The sequence below is a fragment of the Hylobates moloch genome, unplaced genomic scaffold (assembly GCF_009828535.3).
Source record: "Hylobates moloch isolate HMO894 unplaced genomic scaffold, HMol_V3 SCAFFOLD_3, whole genome shotgun sequence".
Classification (NCBI taxonomy): Eukaryota; Metazoa; Chordata; class Mammalia; order Primates; family Hylobatidae; genus Hylobates; species Hylobates moloch.
This window is the reverse complement of record NW_026652278.1, coordinates 138977872-139001620: the sequence shown is the minus strand read 5'-3', so window position 1 is coordinate 139001620 and position 23749 is coordinate 138977872. Positions and strand designations below refer to the sequence as shown.

Here is a 23749-nt window from a genome sequence, read left to right as displayed (position 1 = left end):
GTCATTAGGGAAGTGCAAACTAAAAGCACAATGAAATACTACCAAATACCTATTAGGATGGCTAAAATGAAAAAGATTGACCAGCTAAGAGTTGGCAAGAATGAAAAGGAAATGGAACCTTTGTATATTGTTGGTGAGGATGTAAAGAAATACATCAACTTGGGAAGAAAGTTTGTCAGTTTCCCAAAAAGTTAAGCATAATTACCACATGATCTAAATATTCCACTCCTGGGATTTATCCAAGAGAAATGAAAGCCTGTGTCCACTCAAATATAGGTATACAAATGCTTTTAGCAGATTTATGTGCAACAGCCAAAAGTTACAAGCAAGTTAAATATCCTGCAACAGATGAACTGATTTTTAAAAATGCTGGTGTATCTATAAAATGGTCCATTAGTTAGCAGTGAGATGGAATGAACTGTTGGTATATGCTACAACATAGAAGAATCTATTCTAAGTGAAATAATACAGATTTCAAATATATACAGTGTAATTCTATTTATATAAAATTACAGGAATTGCAAAGTAACATATTAGTGGATGAGGCTACTTCGGTGGGATGTGAGAGAGATTTCAAATGGAAACTTTGGGGGGTAATAATGCATAGGGTCACTATCTTGATTATGGCGATAGTTTCAGAGGTATACATATATCAAACTTATCAAAACATACACTACAAATATATGCAGCTTATTGTATGTCAACTATGTTTCAATAAAGCTGTCTTTAAAAAACAAATAAAAATAGGTCAAGCATGGTAGCTCACACCTGTAACCCCAGTGCTTTGGGAGGCCAAGGCGGGAGGATCACTTGAGACGAGGAGTTTAAGACCAGCCTAGGCAACAAAGTGAGACCCTGTCTCTATTTTTTTTTTTAATGTTTTGAAAAGAAAATTGAAAAATAAAAGAAAAAAATGTTAAGGTACATATATTCCTTACATACAATTTATGATGCTATAGTATACACATACAAACACAAAATGACAACCATAAACTAAAATTTAATGCATGAGTGAAAAAGTCCTGCCCTTATTTCCCCTCCCCCTCCTTTTTCCCCTACATTCCCATTTCACAAAGAAAATGAAAAAAAAAAAAATCAACTATACCACAGCCTAAATAAGGAGAAAGAAGGTCCCATCAGAAGTAAGCCTTTAGGGGGTTTGTTTCAAAATATAGACAAGCAGGAGGTAACAAAGAAGAAAAATGGTTATCTGGCAGAGAAGGAAAGTTAAAGGGTGCTAAAAAGAAAAGTGGGGTCGGAGGGGGGAATGCGAACCCTTAGAAATGCATTTCTTTTCCAATAAAAATGAATTTGTATCTGACTATCTTCTGCAAGTTACTTTTTTCATTGCCATATGTCTAGCTAGGCAATGCAGCATAAAAAAATAAATATTGTTAACATTAGGGAAGCAGCCATAAAAATGACAAGTTCCCCATACAGAATGTATTATGCTGAGTCACTGCAACTCTCAGCCTCCTACCCGACATGTTTTTGAGCCACCTCTCTTTGCCACTCGTTGGGATCTGTTGGGGGACATAAATCATAATATTTACCTAAGCTGGCATTTCCCTCCCAAAAAGTCCCATTACGATTTCCAGGCTTAAAAGAAGTTTCCTCCAGGTAAAATCATTTGACTAGAAACATCACAAAACCACTCATTTGTCCCCTCACAACAGAAAACTGCTGTAACGAACACATTGCTGAAAATCAAAATAATGGTCTGCATAGGTAAGAAATCATTCAGAGGGCTGGTATTCAGCTCTCTAAAACATGAGAAGTTAAAAAAAATTGCCTCAAGTCAATAGAAGAAAGAGAGAGATGCCACGCATCGGTCCACTGCACATACTTTTCCTTCTCCAAGACCCTGGAAGACCTGCTTCTTGTTTCAGTTTGGTGCTTTCGGGCTTTGGCTGTTTTCCTCCCTCCACCCCCAACATCCCATCCAATAAGATGGCTGGGTTATTTGTAGTAAGAAGAATTCAAGGGCAAGAGCTTTTTTGGGTGAGAAAAGCTATATTCAGCTTCACGCCATGGTGCCGTGAGTGACAGAGCTGGGGCTCCAACCCTGGCAGGCAGGCTGGCTGGCTCCGGACCTCCTGCTCTTGACCATCACACTGTATTACCTCTCATGCAGAAGGAAATACACTTGCTTGGGCCATAACCCTGTTGCCAAAATGGAGGTAGATAAAAACCCAGTTTTATCCCATTTGATGCATCACCAAAATTTAGAAAAAAAAAAAAGGACCAATTAAATCCTAATTACTACATTTTCCATCACTAAAAATAACATAGGGGAAAAGAACAGTGACCCAACTTTCAAATCTCCCAAGGCATCTGCCATCTTATGATAATTCACTTTATCACATTCAGGCAGAATGTGTATTTTGTTAGAAGTGAAGTTATATAATAATAACATCTCATAATGTTGTTCTGTAGGCAATGTTTGTTTAAAAGTAAAATTCCATAGGATGAAGCAAGGTAATAAAATAAAAAGGCAGAAAAAGCAACACAAGACCGGGGCAATAAGAAACCAGCTTCCAAGAATATCAAGATCCAAAAAGAAATCCTATGTACTAAATAAAAAGGGCCTCTAGTTTATTAAACAAATTCCTCCCACACAGCAAAAGAAAAGAACCATATGGAATGGAGGAAAAAAGAATGCAATTTATTGCCAAAAAGGTGGATTTCCACCCTTAGTTTTCCACCAATAACTGAGTCATCTCAGTCAATCCCTTTACCTGCACTAGCTATGAGTCTACTAAACAGTAAAATGGTTTTAAAGCTATCTCCTAGAGTGGCAGTACTTCTGGTCAAGTTAATATGTGCAATTCATTATATGTTTATATCCCTTACCTACTCTTTCCTTCATCTGTCTAACACAGCTTTCTCAATCTCAGAATTATTGACATTTTGAATCAAATAATTATTTGTGGGGGGAGGGTGGGCTGTCCTATGTACTGCAGGATGTCAGATGCCACCAGATGCCAGGAGCACTGCAAACCAGCAATGGTGAAAATCAATAATGTCTCCAAACATGGCCAAACATCCCACTGAGGGGCAAAATCATCCTCAGTTGAGAACCACTGTTCTAATTTCTCAGCCACAGCTCCAAGTTGCTGGGGATACTGCAGTGAACAAGACTTAAAAGATGCCTATCTTCAGGGAACTTAAATTCCTATCCTAGAGTTGGGAGTAACAAGATTCATTTTTACCATAATCCTCATCTAAACCACAGTTAGTCACTATCAGTGGCAATACTGATGTGAGTATACATCCCTTTATCAATTAGGAATAACAATAGTGCACATAACAGTTTAAGAAAAAAATTAGAACAGTGGCTGAAAACATCTTCTTTTCACAAAGCACTTGAAAATAGGTAATACATAACTATCACCCACAGATAAATTTTATATCATTAAAAAGTGGCACAACCAGACAACCCAGGCTACCTGATGGGAAACAACAGAAAGAATATACCACCACTACAACGGATTCTTTTTTGTTTTGTTTTGTTTTTTTGAGATGGAGTCTTGCTCTGTCTCCTAGGCTGGAGTGCAGTGGCTCTATCTCAGCTCACTGCAAGCTCCGCCTCCCGGGTTCCCGCCATTCTCCTGCCTCAGCCACCCGAGTAGCTGAGACTACAGGCGCCCACCACTGCGCCTGGCTAATTTTTTTTTTTTTGTATTTTTTAGTAGAGACGGGGTTTCACCGTGTTAGCCAGGATAGTCTCAATCTCCTGACCTCGTGATCCGCCTGCCTCGGCCTCTCAAAGTGCTGAGATTACAGGCGTGAGACACCGCGCCCAGCCTACAATGCATTCTTGAAACAAAGAAAATAAAACCTGACTCTAACAAAGCCCATTTGAAAAATCTTTATCTACAGGACACAGGATCGCTAACGAAACATGTTAAATGCTATCATGAAGATATAATCAAAAATGGCCCGGGTTCATCAACAAATAAATGCCAGTGGTGGAGGAAGGGAGGAAATGTAGAGATTAAAATAGCCTTAAAACCTATCAACCAAGTGAAATGTTGGCACAGTTTAAATCCTGCAGGATTTAAACCAAATATGAAAAGACTTTTTGAAGACAGTTGGTAAAAACTGAACATGGACTGAATGCTGGATATTAATTTTGTTGTGCATAATAATTATATTTTGATTGACTTTTTAAAAATGACTTTTTGAGATAAATACTGAAGTATTTATGGGTACAGTAATATGATGTTTCAGAAAATCTTTAAAGTAGTATCTTTAAAAAGTAGCAGGTAGATCCCAGCACATTTGGAGGCTGAGGTGGGTAGATCACCTCAGGAGAGGTGACCAGCCTGGCCAACATAGCGAAACCCTGTCTCTACTAAAAATACCAAAAAATTAGCCAGACATGGTGGCAAGTGCCTGTAATCTCAGCTACTCAGGAGGCTGAGGCAGGAGAATTGCTGGAACCCGGGAGGTGGAGGTTGCAGTGAGCCAAGATCGTGCCATCGCACTCCAGCCCGGGCCAACAGCAAGACTCTGTCAAAAAAAAAAAAAAAAAAAAAAAAAAAAACAGTGGCAGGTAGGAAGATTAATGAATTAAGAAGGATGGAATGTTGACAACTCAAGAAGCAGGATAATAGAGCCATGAGGGTTCATTACACTAAACTCTCATCTTATGTATCTGAAATTTTTCATAATTTTTTAAAAATACAAAATACGTCATATAAGTTGATTCAAATGTATCCACTGGAACCCAAATAACTTTTACCTGAAAAACAACCCAATGTATGGTTAAAAAGAACTGGTCCTGAGGCCAGGTATGGTGGCTCACATCTGTAATCCCTGGACTTTGGGAGGCCAAGGGAGGCAGATCACTCGAGGTCAGAAGTTCAAGAACAGCCTGGTCAACATGGCGAAACCCCATCTCTACTAAAATTACAAAAATTAGCCAGGTGTGGTGGTGCAAGCCTGTAATCCCAGCTACTCAGGAGGCTGAGACACGAGAATTGCTTGAACCTGGGAGGCAGAGGTTGCAGTGAGCCAAGATCGTGCCACTGCACTCCAGCATGGGCAAAAAGAGCGAGACTTCATCTTATTAAAAAAAAAAAAAAAAAAAAAAAAAAAGAACTGGTCCTAGGCCATTCATTTGCCATGGAAAATCTAAGTCTCCAACAGAACCACAGCATAAAAAAATTACAGTTGTGATCTTTTTTCATTCTTTTTTTTTTTAACTGTCTATATACTTGTTCTTCATCTAACCCTGAGCTTATCATTAAGTTCCTTTCTTAAAAAAAAAAAAAGACAGTAACTCATAAAAAAAGCTACCCTCTAACTCTAGTCCTAAATATTTTCTATTATAAATAGAAAACAACTTTATCTTAAAACCTTACCAAGTAAACTTCTTTTCAAAGAGCTTTGCATTGACATGTTGTCATAAGCCTTTAAGTTCAAATCATTTAAACTTTAAAAAATCATTTCAGCATAAAATATAAAGACACAATGAATTCAATAAATAGCCTTCATTCAATCATCAGCCTCAACAAGTTGTTTCATAGTGTTTAATTCCTAAAATGTACATCCACAAGAAACATCTATGTCAAAACCCAAGTCTATGTCAATTTCTGTTCTGTTGCAATTGACTTAATTACTGATGTGCATCTACTAGTCACCTTTCTTTCTGGGACACTGAGACACCTGATAAAGTTTCCCTTTTTAAAATAAGGCTTAATTTAACTATTGATATTTATGTACACAATTGGCATCTGTTTTATGTTACAGATCCAAATAGTCCATTCTTCTTTCTTGCTACTGAGAGGAGCTTACCTCAAATACTGTTTCAGGGCACTTGTTATTGTCTTCACTTCCCAATCTGCAGAATTCTCCAGGTCCACCTCATTGCATGTTTTTACATCTAGTGAGCAAGCAAACAAGAAAAAAATAATTAAAACCTTGATCATCAAAGGTTCTCTTGTCTAGCTCACAAAGCTTCCATTTTTAAATGAGCAAACCACAATCCTGCGGTTTCCTAGGAAAACATTATATATACAATTTCTCTAAAATACTATAAGCTATGTTCTATGACTAGACACTTGTGGCACTTCGGAAAATCTGTAGTAGAGATCAAAGCAAAAAACAAGAGATGGGTTGGGAGTAAGGAAGAATTAGACATAGTATATTATTTCAACATCCACAATGTAATTCATGTATAGCTATTATCATCATCGTCGTTAACAGTATCACTCAGTAGCCTTGGCTTATAGCAAGTGGCACTTTCAGTTGTGTGCATATGGTTTGAGGTGTTTTAGGTGGCACTGTTGCCCTCATACTGTGTATTGATAGAGGCAGGAGACAGCCAACTAAGTAGGGTAGAGTCCCCAGAGAACCTCCGACCCGCCCAGGTCATTGTGCACATGAGGCTTGCCTAAACATGCCCACGGTGAAAATTTCGGTCTTTTAACACATGCTCAGTAAGGGAAATAAATCAATGTGGAGTGGCTCAGACTAAGGGCCCACATGTGCACTGGGGGAACAGGATGGAGCTACTGGGAATTCCTGCCTTATGCAAAGGAGGAGCCAGACCTCTTCAACTCATGTGTGGTGGCCTTGCGTTCAATATGAGAGGTGGGAGCCCGCTGGTGGGACCCCCTCTCTTTGCTGAGCACTCCCCTTTAGCTTAATAAGTTCCACTCTCCTCACCCTTCACTGTGTCCGCATGTCTAATTTTTCCTGGTGATGACACAAAAACCCGGATTTAGCTGAACGAAGGAGCAAAAAAATCCTGCATCATCATGACACAGAAAACCAAGGGTGGCACCGTGAATGGCAAAATGACTATCAGAATGGCAACAAACTGGTGAAAGGATGATAAACTTGGTCTCAGATTTTCAGGATTTCTGTTCATTCGATTATCTTTCTGAAATTAATATATGATCAACCAAAACAGAAAATGACTACACAGAGACTTAAAAAGTCATTTACAGTTAACCTTTCACATTAACACTATAATATATATACTCATCCGGGAAATATTTATTGGAAGCCTCTGTGCAACACTCCAGACATTCATTCTAACTTAAACTAGTTTTCTTTATTCAAATAGCACGTAATGATGTATTTCTCACAAACATCCTTTCAAATGGTAAGTCAGTTAATAGGGTTGCTTCTTTATGAAGTAAAAGAAGAAAATTCAAAACGGCTAGTAAGTTCTAAAGAAAAGGTATATGGCACCAAGAAAAAAAAAAAAAAAAGGAGATGGGAGAGTTAGTAAATTGAGGAAAGGAAAGCGTCAATCCTGGTACAAATAAAATGAAAGGATGGCAGGAAAGGCAAACCCCTAAGGAGTATGGTGGCATCTTTGACTTTTAGAACTCTGGGATGGTACACTCAGGTGTGTCATGGCGGCAGGGAGGAGTGCAGCATGGGTATCACAAAGCTGGGCTTACATGCCTTTAACAACCTGGCCCAGCCATACCACCACAAGCGAGTTCCAAACCTATCTGAACTTCAAATCTTCATCTGCACAATGGAGATAATGTAAATGCTCTCACAGAATGATTGAGAGCATCAAGGCAAATGAAGAATGTATACAGATTTCGATAAATAATTAAATGTAGCAGGTTACTGCCACTGCTGAGTCACGAAAAAGTACAAGCAAGCAGTGATGGTACCTACCCAAAGGGAGGAGGCAGGAAATGGGTTATGACGAATGATATTGAGCCATCAATATCAATTTGCCTGGTTTTCTACACGCCTACTATGCAAAGGAGAAAATAAGAGATTCATGGAAAAGACTATTTCTCTCTCACTCCACGATGATGTCTTAAAGACCAAAAAAAACCTCGTTGTTTCAGGGTTTTTTTCCTCCCTTATACTGTGTTTGTCTTCATAGAGAAGGAAACATCTTGTTAGCATTTCCTTTTTATAAACACTAAGAAGAAAAACCTGTCAAAAAGGGACCACCACATTAAGTCATGCACGCCACTTAAAAAGTTTTAGGCTTGGGATGATGAAGGGTGGATGACAACTCAATGTTGGGCTGAAACTTTCTGAAGATAAAGTAAAACAGGAAGTGATGGTTATTTCACAGGCATAGCATCATACATATGAGGTCAATTACTCAAAAGTCTGAAGACTTTTAAAGCACTTCAACATTTCTTGATTACAGCAACTGACAGCAATATGCAATAAACTACAACAATGGCAATTGACACTGATTACATTTTGATCAGTTCCTACAATTCAGAACTCATTTGTTACTGAGCTTGTCAGACAAGCCACAGATACATTCAAGAAATCAAATTAAGCACCCTGATTAAAGGTGCAATCCTTTATAACTAGGACTAAATAATTCTGTTCTAAAGGCTTTGCCAACCAATTACTTCAGTAACTGAATATTCTCTCTCATTAAATCAATCATTTAGATCTCATTTTAACATACAAGTCAGATAATATTTTCAATCAACTTGCTACCAGCAAACCACCTTTTTAAAATCCAAGAGGCTTCTAAAGGAAATCTTTTATTTCCAGCTTTCTACCAAATTATGATTCCGTATTTTGAGAATCATATTCTTTCTATGGAAAAATAAGCCATCATTCTAAATTCATGGAATAAAAAGCAGCTGTCACATCAGAAGCAAATGACTACACAGTGTCTATGTTACTAATTCTCTCTTAAATTTTCACTGTTTTCAAATAGCTCAATCATCCCTAGCAGTCCTTTACAATCAGTGAATGCACTGGGACTAGGCAGAATTTAATAATTATTTGGGATTCAAATGTGAAAATACATTTGGAGGGTTCATTCAGAATATACGTTCTACCATAAGAAAGATAAAAACAATTTGCTTCCTTTCTGATCAGGGAAGGACACTTCATGGGTTTGTTAAAAATCTAAACTAAGAAGCACAGATAAAAAGAGTTGACTTTTTATTTGGGTGAACGTTTCACACTTACGTAACCACTGGTCATTTTTTTGAAACTGAAAATCTGCAGTCCAACCTAAATGCAAAGTGCAATTTTATGCAGCTGCTAGCACCCTACTCAACACTGACTTAGGTCCAATTTTAAAGTACTTGAAAAAGCACAGTGAATGGATGAATTTTGAAAATATGTTTTATAATTTTCAGCTACGTTAGTTCACTTTTTTCCCCAATCTATGCGACAAAGCTGTCCTACAAAGGAAACAAAGTAATGGTTTTCAAGTAAAACTCTTCTCATTTCTTGTTTTCTGTGGTTTTATGTGTGAAAATAAAGTCATCCATCCCTTCTTGCAAATCAGATTTAGAATTAACCACTGAGCTCACCAGACCACACAAGCTACTACCACATTTTCTCACAATTTCCTCTTCTTCTGCTCTAATGTTTTAAACTAAAGTAGGGAAGAAGGAAGAATGCGTAACAATTCTACCTCGTATCAGTTCTAATCTACCATGAACTACCGTAATTGATATTTTACATTCTCACTCCATTTACTAAAAAACCATGACTCACCTAAAGACAACTCATCTGATATTTCTCCCTGCCTTTCCCAAATGTGCGAAGTTTCTGCTGTATAAAAACAATAACAACTTCTACCAAATCTGTGCGCCCTGTCTTAGAGGCTGCAAAGGGGAAGAAAAAGGCAGGTGTCTGCTCAGTTGGGCATGTTCTTTCAGCAACTTAAGAAACTTGGTCCAGGGAAAGGTTCAGAGGCTGCTGGAAATCAGCAGATAGTTGCCTTAGGCTCCCAGAGGGGAAGACAACTAAGAATACCCTCTCATCACCGGGTAGAGGAAGGCAGCTGCCTGCTCCTTTACCTGGCCTCGAGGAAAATAACTGCCTCTCTATTTAGACAGTTTTCTATGGTCAATGTCATTGCTATTTCATGCCAGCTGGAAGTTAGGGGAGAAGGAAAGAAGGGGGAGAGAATAAAGAGGATAAGGAGGGAAGAAAGGGGCAGGAGAAGGACGACAGAGAGGATAATGGAAAGAAACATTTTTCTCTATTTTAATATGAAATATGAAGTGAAAAACACACCAGAAAAAAAGAGACAAGTGAAAAAACATGCAAGAGATTAAGCATATACCCTTTTAGAAATCATTATAAACTTTTACATGAGTATTTAAAGAAGACTTAAAACACTTTAACAAACAATACAAAGTACTTTGTGTAAAAATGGCAATAAAAAATTCTAAAGTAAATAATTAGCTCTCAAGAACTACAGAGAATTGGATAAATGGCAGCTCTCCTCAAAAAATAGTACATGGCTTAGGACTGTTTCTCAAATACTTAAAAATTAAATTATTTCCCATTTCTACAAAGACAATGCATTACAAACAAAATGTTCCTTGAAAAAATTCAAATTTGAAATAAACCTATTACCTGCCGGAATAATAATAAACACTAATTGCTTTTAAAAAGCAAAGTTAAAAATCTGGCAGACCCACACAATTTTTTCTTCTTCAGGATATACATGTAACCCTTTAACAATGCAGCAAAATGTGAAGAGTTGGAGAAAAATACCCCTAAGATTATGTAGACATGACTACTCAAAACTCTAAAACCCTTTTTTTGGAAGAGGCATTAAATTATTTCCATTTGAACACTCAATCAGTGTTCAATATGAAGGGAAAAAACACACCAGAAAAGAGAGACAAGTCCACTCAATCAGGATAAAAGAAATAAGGAAACATTGAATTGATTAGGAAATAGCAAATAAATATATTTTGTCAAGGGCTAAGGTTTGTATTGGTAGCATAAGGTAATAAGAAAACGGCACTAATGCTAATGAAAATCCGAAGTTTTTGACTGATAATCTTAAATTCACACTAGGAATTATCTATAGATTACTCAAAACAAATGTATATTGTGTAACCCTCTTAAAGGAATGGCTTAATGAGGAGGTAACAAATCAGTATCTGTTTCACATCAGTTCTCTAACTTTCCTCTGTTTGCAGAATGGTATTACTGAAAACATAAGCATTTCCCTTGCCAGCAATATGTGTGAGGTTGTGTCACACTCATGTCCTGGGCTTCTCTACTCTGAGGCTCATGAAAAGTAAAAACAGTTTTCCAGGTCATGAATTTTTTGAGGGTTTAGATATTTAAAAACACCTTGTAAGTTAAGGACTGGCTTGGGACATTTCCCATGAGCAGAGCAAACTACCACACTGAGTTGAGCAATGCTGTACACGTAGAATTTTATGAGATGACCAACAAATTTTGAGACAGCTTAGCACTTCAAGGTGACCACAGAAAAACCCTTGTTCAAACTTTCCTTGAACAGGAACAAGATGATAATAAAAATAATGCCAGGTCCTTAGGACCAATTTACCAGCAAAATGTGCCTTTCAGTCCACATTTCCCATTCTGTTATCAATATACTCTTCCAGTTCTAATCATCATAACACCATCTTGGAAATGAAAGAAGTGTTTCTAATTTTAAAATTAAGTAAAAGCAGATGCTGTAGTCCCATTAAATTCTTCCAGCTGCTACTGAACCACTGGCAACCTGAGTCTATTTAATTTGGAGACCACTATTGGTAAAAAGGAAAATCTGACTGCCAAAATTGCACACCCAAGTTAAACCAGAGAGACAGAAAATGAAAACAGCTTATGGAAGCGAATGTATTCTAATAAGGCTCTCCAACTGATGACGGGCAATTTCTCCTGTGGTTAATAGCTTACAAAAGATTGTTGCTTATTAAATCCTTAATTCAAATATAGGCAAACATGCAATCCTATCCGTAGCATGACAGTTGATTTTATTCAACTTGGCTCATGCTTCCTAAAAATGACTCTTTGCTATAATGTTTTAAAATGCAGACAGGTTGGAATGCATTCACAGCACACCTGAGGGCATTGTTAATACTGATTAATTAAAGTAAGGTATCAAATAAATTAATATGTAGCAAGATCATAATGACAGATTGGTTTGATACACAGGCCCTCTAGCCTGATAAGTTATCATCACTCTTCAAGAGGCAGCCTGTTTTGGGGTGGGGGAGAAGTGGAGTGTCTTACAGGTGGAAATGAACTGACAGCAGTGTGTAATGTAAAAGCGCTTTGTCATTCACATAATGTCTGGGGTAATGAAATGAATTCACTTTCTGGCTTCCTCTAGTCTGCGATGCCAAAGAACACTGTGTTATCAGCACAGATGGAGCATGCATGGTTCTGGAGGAGAGCCTGGTGTGAACTACAAACAAGCCACTGTGAATACCAATGAATCCCTGAGAATCAGACCCTTGCTGTCAAATGACAGTTTTGGAAGCTCCATAAAAATGAGCGAGTCCCAGTGGTCTTGTCCAACCAAATGTACTGTCACAATTCTGGACAGGCTATTTGGACGCCACGCAAATCATAGAGGCCTGACTGCCACTTCCCTGTGAGAAGCAAGCACAGGAAGATAGTCAACCAGGGGGTGCATTCTTTTTTCATTTCTTAATAAGAGGTAATAGACAATCTATGCTGATGCAAATACTAATCTACTTCTGTGGGTCAACTGTCTCTGTTCAGCAGAAAACTCCTGTAGAAAGTAGAGGAATGGAATGACAAGTATTCTCTACATTACTATGAAATATTAAGCTGTGAAGTCAATGAACATACACAAATAACACATGGAAAAATGATTAGAAAAGAGGCATACCCATTAACATACTCAGAAGTCTCTGGACCTTTGAACTCACCCCCACAACTCTGTACAATCCTTGGTCATTTATACCTATGGGAAGAAACAAACTATTAGCAAAATAGAAGACTATCATATTTTAAAAGCCATCAAACAGTTGCATTCAAAATCTTTGCTAACTAACATTAGCAGCATTCCTGTTAACTATAAAAATAACCTTTGGAAAAAGCAAGTGTTTAACAACTTGTTTTACTAGCTTTTCATCTGTAAGTTGTGGTTAAAAAAATAATCTCAGCAAACAATGTTCCATGTGGACAAAAATGAAATGCCTCAATGTTAATAAGTTAGTTAAGTATCATGGATACATTGAAATGAATACCAATCCAATTTGTAAAGATGCACTAAAACTTTTATGTTTATTGCATTTACTTGTTTACATTTTTTTTCAAAAGTTTTAGCCTTTTAAAAATATGGTGATGATTAGTACATAGAAAGAAATCATTGTTTGGATGATTCTTGAAAACCATGGAAATTCATTCAAAACTAAAGCAAAACTGTAATTTTTTTTTAAAGTTATTACACGTCCTGTCCAGTGAGGAGCTGTGAAACTTCAAATCAATATCACCACAAAGTATACTGCAAAATGAACCAAATCAATGCATCCTCTCTCTCTAGAGAAATCTGAAAACGAATTCTCCCTGAGAACAAGAGACATATAAAAGAAAATGTACTGTCAAACATAATTTGGTATGCTGAACAAATATCCTTATCATTTGGATTCTGATCTGAACAAATCAATGATGAAAAGACATTTTTTATGCAATTAGCAAACTGAGTGACATTAAGGGTAAGAAAATCTCCATTTGTTTAAAGTTGCATCCTGAAAGGGGTGAAAGTAACCTTACATTTGCTTTAAGAGGGAAAAAGGGATAGACAAAACAACTGTGGCAAAATCTTGATAATTATTGAATCTGGATGAGAATATGGGAATTCATTGTACCAATCTCTCTACTTTTTTATGCTTGAAAATTTTCATAATAATGACTTCCAAAAAATGTGACTTATATTTACTTCTCAAACGAGTTGCAGCTTTCTGGCTGTGTGTTTATTTTCTCCGCTACGAATGTTAAAGGTAACAAGAACACAACTGGCTGACAGGCAGATGATGCCTCTAATCTCCAAAGTTTCCAAAACAAAATAACAAAACAAAAGGCCCTGGAATTTGCCCACGAGGGTTTACTTTTTCACCTCCCTGCTCGGAGTGATGAAAAGAATACTAGTCAGAGTCTAAAGAATTAGATTCAAGTCAGTTCAGGCACTCATGAGGAAAAGAGGAAACCTCTCAGAGTCTCTATGCTGTATCTGAGATAAAGGACTGCATCCTATACCCTATGTTATGCTGGGAGGGAAATGAGATGATACTAACACGTGTCCTACAGATTGTAACTCACAGCGCACACACAGAAGCATTCGTTCTTCCTTGTCAAGTTTTGTTCTTTTTCTCTTTGCCTTTTTAAAAATTATAGTTACATATACTATTTTTTTTAACTTTTAAGTTCAGGGGTGCATGTACAGGTTTGTTACATAGATAATAAACCTGTGTCATGGCATTTGTTGTACAGACTATTTCATCACCCAGGTACTAAGCCTAGTGCTCATTAATTCTTCTTCCTGATCCCCTCCCTCTTCCCACCCTCCACCCTCCACCCTCCCATAGGCCCCAGTATGTGTTGTTCTCCTCTATATGTCCATGAGTTCTCATCATTTAGCTCCCATTAAAACTGAGAACATGCGGTGTTTGGTTTTCTTTTCCTGCATTACTTTGCTAAGGATAATGGCCTCCAGTTCCATCCACGTCCCAGCAAAGGACATGATCCTCATTCCTTTTTAGGGCTGCATAGTAGTCCGTGGTACAGTATGTACCACATTTTGTTTCTATTGGAGATAGAGTTTCACTCTTGTTGCCCAGGCTGGAGTATAATAGAGCAATCTCGGCTCACTGCAACCTCCGCCTCCCAGGTTCAAGTGATTCTCCTGTCTCAGCCTCCGAAGTAGCTGGGATTACAGGCATGCTCCACCACGCCCAGCTAATTTTGTATTTTTACTAGAGACAGGGTTTCACCATGTTGGTCAGGTTCGTCTCGAACTTCTGACCTCAGGTGGTCTGCCTGCCTCCACCTCCCAAAGTGCTGGGATTACAGGCATGAGCCAATATGCCTGACCCCACATTTTCTTTAACCAGTCTATCACTGATGGGCATTTAGGCTGATTCCATGTCTTTGCTATTGTGAGTAGGGCTGCAATGAATATACATGTGCATGTGTGTGTATAATAGGACGATTTATATTACTGGGTATATACCCAAAGGAATATAAATCCTCTTTGCTTTTTATTCCTTATTTTTTAAGTTTTGCAAATGTCCTATTTTTCCTTCTGTTATAGGCTGAATTGTATCCCTCTAAATTCATCTGTTGACATCCTAATCCTCAGTACTTCCAAATGTGACTGTATTTAGAAATAAGGTCTTGAAAAAAAGTAATTAAATTAAAATGAGGTCACCAGGGTGGGCACAAATCCACCATGACTGGAGGCCTTGTAAGAAGAGATGAGGACACAGACATGTACAGAGAGGGATCATGAGAAGACACAGGGAGAAGACAGCCATCCCCATGCCAGAGAGAGGCCTCAGAAGAAATCAACCCTGCTGATAGCTTAATATTGGATTTGTAGCCCCCAGAATTGTGAGAAAATTGATTTCTATTGTTTATTCAGCAGCCCCCGTCCCCAACCTTTTTGGCACCAGGGCCCAGTTTCGTGGAAGACAATTTTTCCACCGACTGGGGTGGGGGGATGGTTTCAGAATGATTCAAGTGCATTACATTTATTATTAGATTCTCATAAGGAGCACACAACCTAGATCGCTCACATGTGCAGTTCACAATAGGGTTTGCATTCCTATCACAATCTAATGTCGCCACTGATCTGACAGGAGGCGGAGCTCAGGCCATAAGGCTCGCCCACTGCTCACCAGCTGTGAGGCCTGGTTCCTAATAGGCCATGGTCTGGGGATTGGGGACCCCTGGTTTAAGTCACCCAGCCTGTGATACTTTATTATGGCAGCCCAAGCAAGCTAATAATTACTCTCTATCTCATTAGAGCTTAAAGAACCAGAAGAGTAAAGGCTAGCCCTTAGTCTACCTAAGTCTTCTCAGAACGCTAAGGAGTCACAGCAGCAGAGACACACCTTCCTGAGGGGGAGCACTCAGTGACTGCAAGGGAGAAGTAGGCCGCACAGCCCTGCCAGGAGTTGGAAAAAAGAAAAGAAAGTTGCCAAAAAACACAAAAATCAGAGACCTTTTGAGCCTGATACAGGAAAAAAGACTGAGCCTCATTCCTTCCTTCTTTTTGGAAGCCAGAAGGGCATGTCCAGATAGTTTAAAATATCAGAGGGTTTCAGTACTACTCTAGTTAAGAAACCTTAAAAAGTTTGACCTCAGTGGTAGAAGCCAAAAGAGCAAATCATACTTTGCATTCAAGCAAACATGCCTCTGTGAAAAGGGCCTGAATTATATGGAGAGATGAAATAAGAATGTCACTTCGGCAATAATAATCACTCTGTGCCGGTAATTACTATCAAACAATTGATCAAGTTCAAATTCATCAACCTGAGAGAAGTAGAGTTAATTGCTAATGCATACTGAGAGGTGCAAGGGGGAATTAAAGCTACTCAACACAGTTTCTACATTTTTAAATGAAATTTAAATAAACCTTGCACAAAAAGCAGCTTGGAAATAGCACGTAAAATACATACACTCAAGTCTTGTTCGATTTTCTATTTCTTGCTACACTGTTCTCAAAGGCTCTGAACTAAATGAGAGCTGGAACATACTTTTTATCTATGAACACATATATGTTCATATAAAAGGCATCAAATACATTTCAAGGATATAAACCAACCAATACACCAAGGCATATTAGTGAGTTTATCATGTCCTTTCCAGCTTCTTTTCCAAATTTCCCTGTCAACCAAAGGGATCACTATTTCTGATCAACAAGTATTAGAAATTTGAAATCTTTGACTTCTTCCCTGTCACTTTCCAAATGCAACAAGTCAATGTCCACTCTTTCTTCAGACTTCAGACTAATTTCTGCCTCTTCAACACAGTCCTGAATTTCATGCACACACATTTATTATGGAATCCCTAAAAAGAAACACACAGCTATAATCCATTCTGAACACTGTCTTCTATATTTTCAAACCACTATTATTATCTAACGTCCCCTGGATCCCCATTTAAGGGCAAGCCTTCAGATCCAGCCCACATCCTCTAGCCTTAACAAGTATGTAAGGCACACACACGCACACATCCACGACGGGCCTCACCTCATCCTCCTATAGGGACTGCAGTGTATTCAACTTAATCACAACAGACGGCTCGACCATCACCCGCAAATAACCAAGTTCATTGCATCCTCTGCGGCTACATTCAGGCTGAAGTCTCCCCAGCAGGAATGCTCTTCCCCTTCTCTTCACAGATTTATTCAACTGTCATATATTTATTCATCAGATATGTGCCAGGTGCTATTCTGGTTGCCCAAGATTCGACAGTGAGTAAAATTCCCATCTAAACCTTCAAAACCGGATAAAAATCCCCTTTTTGACACAGGCCCACAGTGATACTCCCTTCTTCTAAGCATAACTCATAATTGATTCCTTTTAATTTAACACTTGATTACATTTAAAATTTTTTATTTTTAAGGCAGGGTCTCATTCTGTCATCCAGGGTGGAATGCAGTGGTGTGGTGACAGCTCCCTGCAGCCTTGACCTCCTTGGATCAAGCTATCCTCCCATGTCAGCCCCTCGACTAGCTGGGACTACAAGCACATACTACCACACTTGGCTGAATTTATTTTTTGTAGAGAGCAGGTCTCACTATGTTGCCTGGGCTGGTCTCAAACTCGTGGCTCAAGTGGTCCTACCACCTCAGGGCATCCCAAAGTGCTGGGATTACAGGCAAGAGCCACTGCACCCACCAGGGTACATCTTAAAACAAGTCCACAATCTTAGCTGCAATTCCCAAAATCAAAAGCGTTAATGGATAGAGGAGTGGCATCACCAAGATGGGGGCATAGAAAGTAACCTGCTCATATCCCCATACGACAGTAAGAATTCTGCATCCATCCACCATCAAAGTCTCTCTGAGGGCATCTCAGGATTCAGGTAAAAGTTTGTGAAACCTTGGTGGAGCCCAAGACCTGGGAGGGTCGCTTTGAGAGTGCAGACCAACATCCAGGTGGCTGATGTGCCACCAGCTTGCTCCTAGATTCAAGCTTGACAACGATCCAGTCCTCCAAGGGACTTGGCTACAGCCCTGTTTGGCCTTGAGCCTGCAGCTGAAACTATCTGCCAAGGGGTCCAAAAGGAATCTTGCACATTGGTGCTTTGGCAAAAAGGTTCATCTGCATACTAACAGTGGTTTCAGCAGTGAACCTGAGACTTGCCCTGTGGCTTGGCTCCAGGGCCCCTCAGCCAAGGTCCCAGCTCAGAGCTGCTTGCACAGGGACCCAGAGGGAGACTCACCCATGTCTTGCAGCCTGGGAGCCAGAGCCTTCCAGATGGGCTTGCCAACCTCTGCCCCACAACAGATCCTAAGGGGACCCAGGCTCAGCTCCCGCCCCTCCCACTGCAATCAGGGAACAATCTTGTGTTGAGACCTACTAGGAGACATACACCCAAAGAGCCTGGCTCTCCAGCCTCTGCCCCAGAGAAGATCCCAAGAGGGCCTCATCTCAACTCCAGCCCATTCTGCTACAGTCAGAAATTCATCCCACCATGCAGAGACCTGCTGGGAGACACATCCTAGAACAGTCTTCTGGACTCAGGTCTTGGCCAGTATTCCCACACAGTCCCAGTACCTTTTTGGGGTCTTCCCCAGGTCCATCTGGGGCAGAAAGCCACATCAACTTCTGAGTCCTGAAGAGACTCGTGGCAAGCCTGGGCTTAGAGCATCCTCTAGTGCTGAGACAGCTGCAGTGGTCACAGGCTCAGGAAACCCAAGAGTCAGTCAGCTTAGAATCCTGGAAGGCCCTCTGAAGAACAGGCACAAAGCCAGACTGGGTAGATGAAAATAAATAGCTAATCCCTCAATGCACAGACACTGTCACACACACCTACAAGCATCAAGAGCATTCAGGGACTGGCACAGTGGCGAGTGCCTGTAATCCCAGCTACTTGGGAGGCTGAGGGAGAAGGACTGCTTGAGCATAGGAGTTCAAGGCCATAGTGTGCTATGACTGCACCTGTGAATAGTCTCTGCACTCCATCCTAGGCAACATAGCAAAACCTTGTCCCTAAAAAAATAAACAACTTTTAAAAGAACATTCAGGGAAATATGACCTCATCTAACAGGCAATATAAGGCACCACAGACCAACCCTAAAGTGATGAAGATGTGCGATCTCTCTACGAAATTTAAAGAAGATGAGCTTCCTTCTCAATAAACTTCAAGAATACACAGAGAATCAATTCAGAAATTTTTTGGGGAAATTTAACAGAGAGATTGAAATAATTTTTAAAAACAAAAAGAAATCCTGAAGCTGAGAAAGTATAAATGCATGACCTGAAATCAGGTTAAGTATTTTTTCCACTCTGAATGTTCATATTTCACATGTTAAAAGTAATTTCCACACCAAACCTGCCTGGAGATGTAATATTCTATTCAGTGTATGTCCCATATTACCTTTTTATTGTTTTTTCCATTTTTTTATCTCCAACTTTTAAGTTCAGGGGTACATGTGCAGGATGTGCAGGTTACATAGGTAAACGTGTGCCATAGTGGTTTGCTGCACACTCAGGTATTAAGCCCAGCATCCATTAGCTATTCTTCCTGAGCCTCTCCCTCCTCCCCGCTCCCCCGCCCTCTGACAGGTCCCAGTGTGTGTTGTTCCCCCCATGTGTCCCTGTGTTATTATTTAGCTCCCACTTGTAAGTGAAAACATGAGATATTTGGTTTTCTGTTTCTACATTACTTTGCTAAGAAAAATGGGCTCCAGCTCCATCCATGTCCCTGCAAAGGACATGATCTCATTCCTTTTTATGGCTGCATAGTATTCCATGGTATATTAAATGTACTGCATTTTCTTTATCCAGTCTATCATTGATGGGCATTTGGGTTGATTCCATGTCTTTGCTATTGTGAAAAGTAATGCAGTGAACATACGCATGCATGTGTCTTTATAATAAAACAATTTACTTTCCTTTGGGTGTATACCCAGTAATGGAATTGCTGGGTCAAATGGTATTTCTGCCTCTAGGTCTTTAAGGAATCGCCACTGTCTTTCACAATGGCTGAACTAATTTACACTCCCATCGACAGTGTGTTCCTTTTTCTCCACAATCTCACCAGCATCTGTTTTTTGACTTTTTAATAATAGCCATTCTGACCGGCTTGAGATGGTATCTCATTGTGGTTTTGACTTGCATTTCTCTAATGATTAATGATGTTGCACTTTTTTTTCCTATGTTTGTTGGCCACATGTATGTCTTCTCTTGAGAAGTGTCTGTTCATGTCCTTTGCCCACTTTTCAGTAAGGTTGTTTTTCTCATGTAATTTTAAGTTCCTTATAGATTCTGGATATTACACCTTTGTCAGATGGATATATTGCAAAAATTTTCTCCCATTCTGTAGGGTGTCTGTTTGCTCTGGTGATAGTTTCTTTTGCTGTGCAAAAGCTCTTTAGTTTAGTAAGATCACATTTGTCAATTTTTGCTTTTGTTGCAATTGCTTTTGGCATCTTCATCACGAAATCTTTGCCTGTGCCTATGTTCTGAATGATCTATTATCTTTTTTAATTAAAAAGGTCTAAATTCCAAAACACACCAAGCCTCAGAATTTTCAGATGAAGAATCGTGAACCTGTATTCCACCTTCTCTCCAAACACAGAGATATTACCTAGAAAGATACTTGGTCAACCTTGGTTTTTGCTTTTAATAGCTTTTATGGTGCCTTGTATAGAGTAGTTGGGCACAGAATAGGTATAGCTAGGTTAATCTGACTTGAAATTGATATAGAACTATAAATATAGACTTGGGCCAAAATGGACATCACAATTCAGAACTGAAAAATTTAAGTTAAAATATCCAAATTATTGTGATTTTTCAGGATATAAATGTTCAGTGATGATATTGATATATTTTCTAACTTTTAACAAAAATTTATAACCTGGTCAATGTGTTTACAGGCCCAAAGTTTTTTTTTTTCTCTTAATAAATTAGATTGAGATTGGTTCTGATAGTTAGCAAAGAACAGGTAAGCTTATCTCCACTACAGTGATGAGCAGCTGATGACAGCTGTCTCTGGGCAAAATGGATAAGGTGAAATCAAATGTGGCTTACTTCCTACCAACTGTCTCCTCCAATCTCCCACAACACTGTCATAGAGCACTACTCACATCACCTACATCTTCCTTGAGGAGAGGGTCAAACAGTGGGAAGCAGTCAAGTTTCATCATCATCTCTACTCAACTGTTTCCTTCTCAAACCCAAATGGTGTTACCAGAGCCAGAGACCATTCAGCTCCAGAAAACACCTGCATGGAACTACTGAGCACTAGTGGGCATCCACTGGTCCCTGTAGGTGGGCTGGAGAAGCAAGACAGAAAATAAGATGTTCTGGGATAGTTAAAAAATCAGATGCAAAAGGAAAATAAAACTTAAGAGGGCTGATAAATGCAGGTAAACAAGAGAGGTAAAGGCTAGAGTAGCTACAACTGGCAGATAAATGTGATTATTTGAAAACAAAAAGTAGCATTAGAATAAAGGAAGCAGAAGAGAAAAGACAGGTAATTTTTAAAAATAGAAATGGTAAGCAGGGAGAAGAATACAAAATAAAAGGGAGGAAAAACTGGAAATAAATGAGAAGATAGGCTAGAAATTACATAACATTTAATTTCCTGTTAATTTCACAGGAATTGTTGAGTACTTATATTTTAGGCAGTGAGGTGGAATCAAGTGAAGACACAGGGTAAAATTAAAGAGACAATTATAATTAAAAGAGAGTAACTTGAAACTAAATAGGCCAAGAAGTTCTTTCTTATCTTTTCAGCTTCAGGTGCAGTTTTTATACCTGACAGCTCTATATTCTTAATACCTCAACTTGTCCTTAGCCTATGGTATACATTTAACAAATGAATTGAAAAATAAATGAACAATTAATATATCGATGATTAATCAGTAAAGGAAATACGGAAATAAAATATAAGACAGAAAAAGATATAACAACAAAGGAGAAGGGCTCAAAGTGAAAGATAAACACTTTTGATGGTAACAGGCATGAAATGATTAAAAAGGATTTTGCAGCCGTATGATTCTACAGAAATACATTCTCAAATTCCATGGTTCTATAAACCAACATTGAGCTCTCATCTAGTAACCAGCAGATTGCCTGGCATGGAATGAGATGCTTCATCAATATTTGTGGAGGGACTGAATCATTTATTTGCACTCGGGTGTGTTGACAACAGGGGTAAAAGGTCATTAATGTTCATACTGGCATTCACAGGATTTACATCAAAAGTCTAACATTTCATTATTAATGAGGCACATGTCCATATATATATACACACATGTGTATGCACAAATACAAATATAGGTTTGCATATCCCTCTAGCACTGCAAAGACAGTATAACTCTATGGGTTATACAACAAACATGCTTTTATGCACATAAAAATATTAATCATTATTTTAGATGCCTTATATGTATATATTTTCCTATACAATTACTAACATTAGCTAATCTTGAAATATTCTTGAAAATGAAGGAAAAATGCACTCTTCATGAAATAATTAGAAAAACTTGTGAGAAAATACCTAGCAATCTGGCTAAGAATGATGTATTATGAAGGTAATATTAAGAAAAGCAAGAAGAGACTCATGAATATTGTTTCGGATCATAGGTGGATTACAAAAATGTGATAACGTGTTCCTTACATATATTTATAACTAGTCCTCAGTAAGCACTAATGTTTAAATGTCTGGTTAAGTATAGTAAACACTTTCTAGGCTATCTGCTGCACTGGGTTACATAAAAATAAACAGGTTCATACACAAAGATACTCTTCCAAGATACTCAGCAATTCATAACATTATAACATTCTGTCAAAAATGTGTATTTATATTAAAATGGTTTTAAATATAAGCAGACAGAAGAATGATACTCTCTACTCCATCAAAGGGACATATTCACCATCATAAATTTAAGATAGGGTATTTACATAATTCTAAAGCTTTGGGAGAAGAATGCATTATTTGTAACACTTACAGTGCATCAAATACTGCCAAGCAGCAGGTAAGGGATAATTCCTAAGCATTGAGGCAGAAGATAAAGTAGAGCTGTACAAAGATGAGATTCAACATAATATTGAATAACATTTTAAACTTTCTGGACCTTGGTACCTCCATTTAAATAAAAAACAAATATATCTTGGAAATACAAATGTGTTAAGATTACAAGATATAAATTATTACAAGTTAAGGTTACCAACATCCTGAAAGCTTCCAACTCTGCCACCTTCTAGCTATGTGACCTAGCAAGTTATTCAACCTCTCTGTGCTCAGCTTCTTCACCTGAAAATGGAGTTAATGATGGGAACTGGGTTGCTGTGAACATTAAAGGAGATAATGTTTATAAAGCAAGTGCCTGAGCTTCACACATACCAAGCAATCATTAAAAGCTTTAATTGTAGTATAAAACTCAAAATTAATTGCAAAATAGCCAGGCACGATACATATAAATGCCCTAACCAAGTCCTTTAATCTATAAGCCCATTTTCGTAAAATAAAGCACATGCTGGGAAGAGAGTCAAAATTTATTTAACAAGAATGACTCATGGAAAATATACAATTCCTGCTCACCAATAACATTTGTAAGTTCTTCCCCAGATGATAATTATTTGAACAGCTGATAGAAAAACATTACAGACAGCTATTATTTGCCACCAACTAATCTGTTTTTCCCTTTCCTATAAGTCTTGCTTTCACTGGCATGTTCGCCTTCACCTATTCTTTGTGTAAACGCATTTCTGTATTGTGATGATTAGCCTCCCCACCAGCAGGCACTTTTAGGAAAGGTCTTAGGATCTCATTCCCACAGTCTTCCCACTCC

General features: G+C 38.5%; 1 protein-coding gene across 2 annotated transcripts in view; it reads right to left on the bottom strand.

The window, feature by feature from the left end:
- Window positions 1-23749, bottom strand: part of ARHGAP10 (Rho GTPase activating protein 10) — a 344518-nt gene that overhangs the window by 129271 nt on the left and 191498 nt on the right. For both annotated transcript variants that reach the window (XR_009212922.1, XM_032148067.2), the window contains exons 14-15: window positions 12605-12679; window positions 5803-5890 (exon numbers count right to left, since the gene is read on the bottom strand). Coding sequence is in view for 1 of the 2 variants with exons in the window: in XM_032148067.2 (XP_032003958.1) it covers window positions 5803-5890; window positions 12605-12679 (163 nt within the window). In the remaining variant the exon portion in view is untranslated. The remainder of the gene's footprint in view (window positions 1-5802; window positions 5891-12604; window positions 12680-23749) is intronic.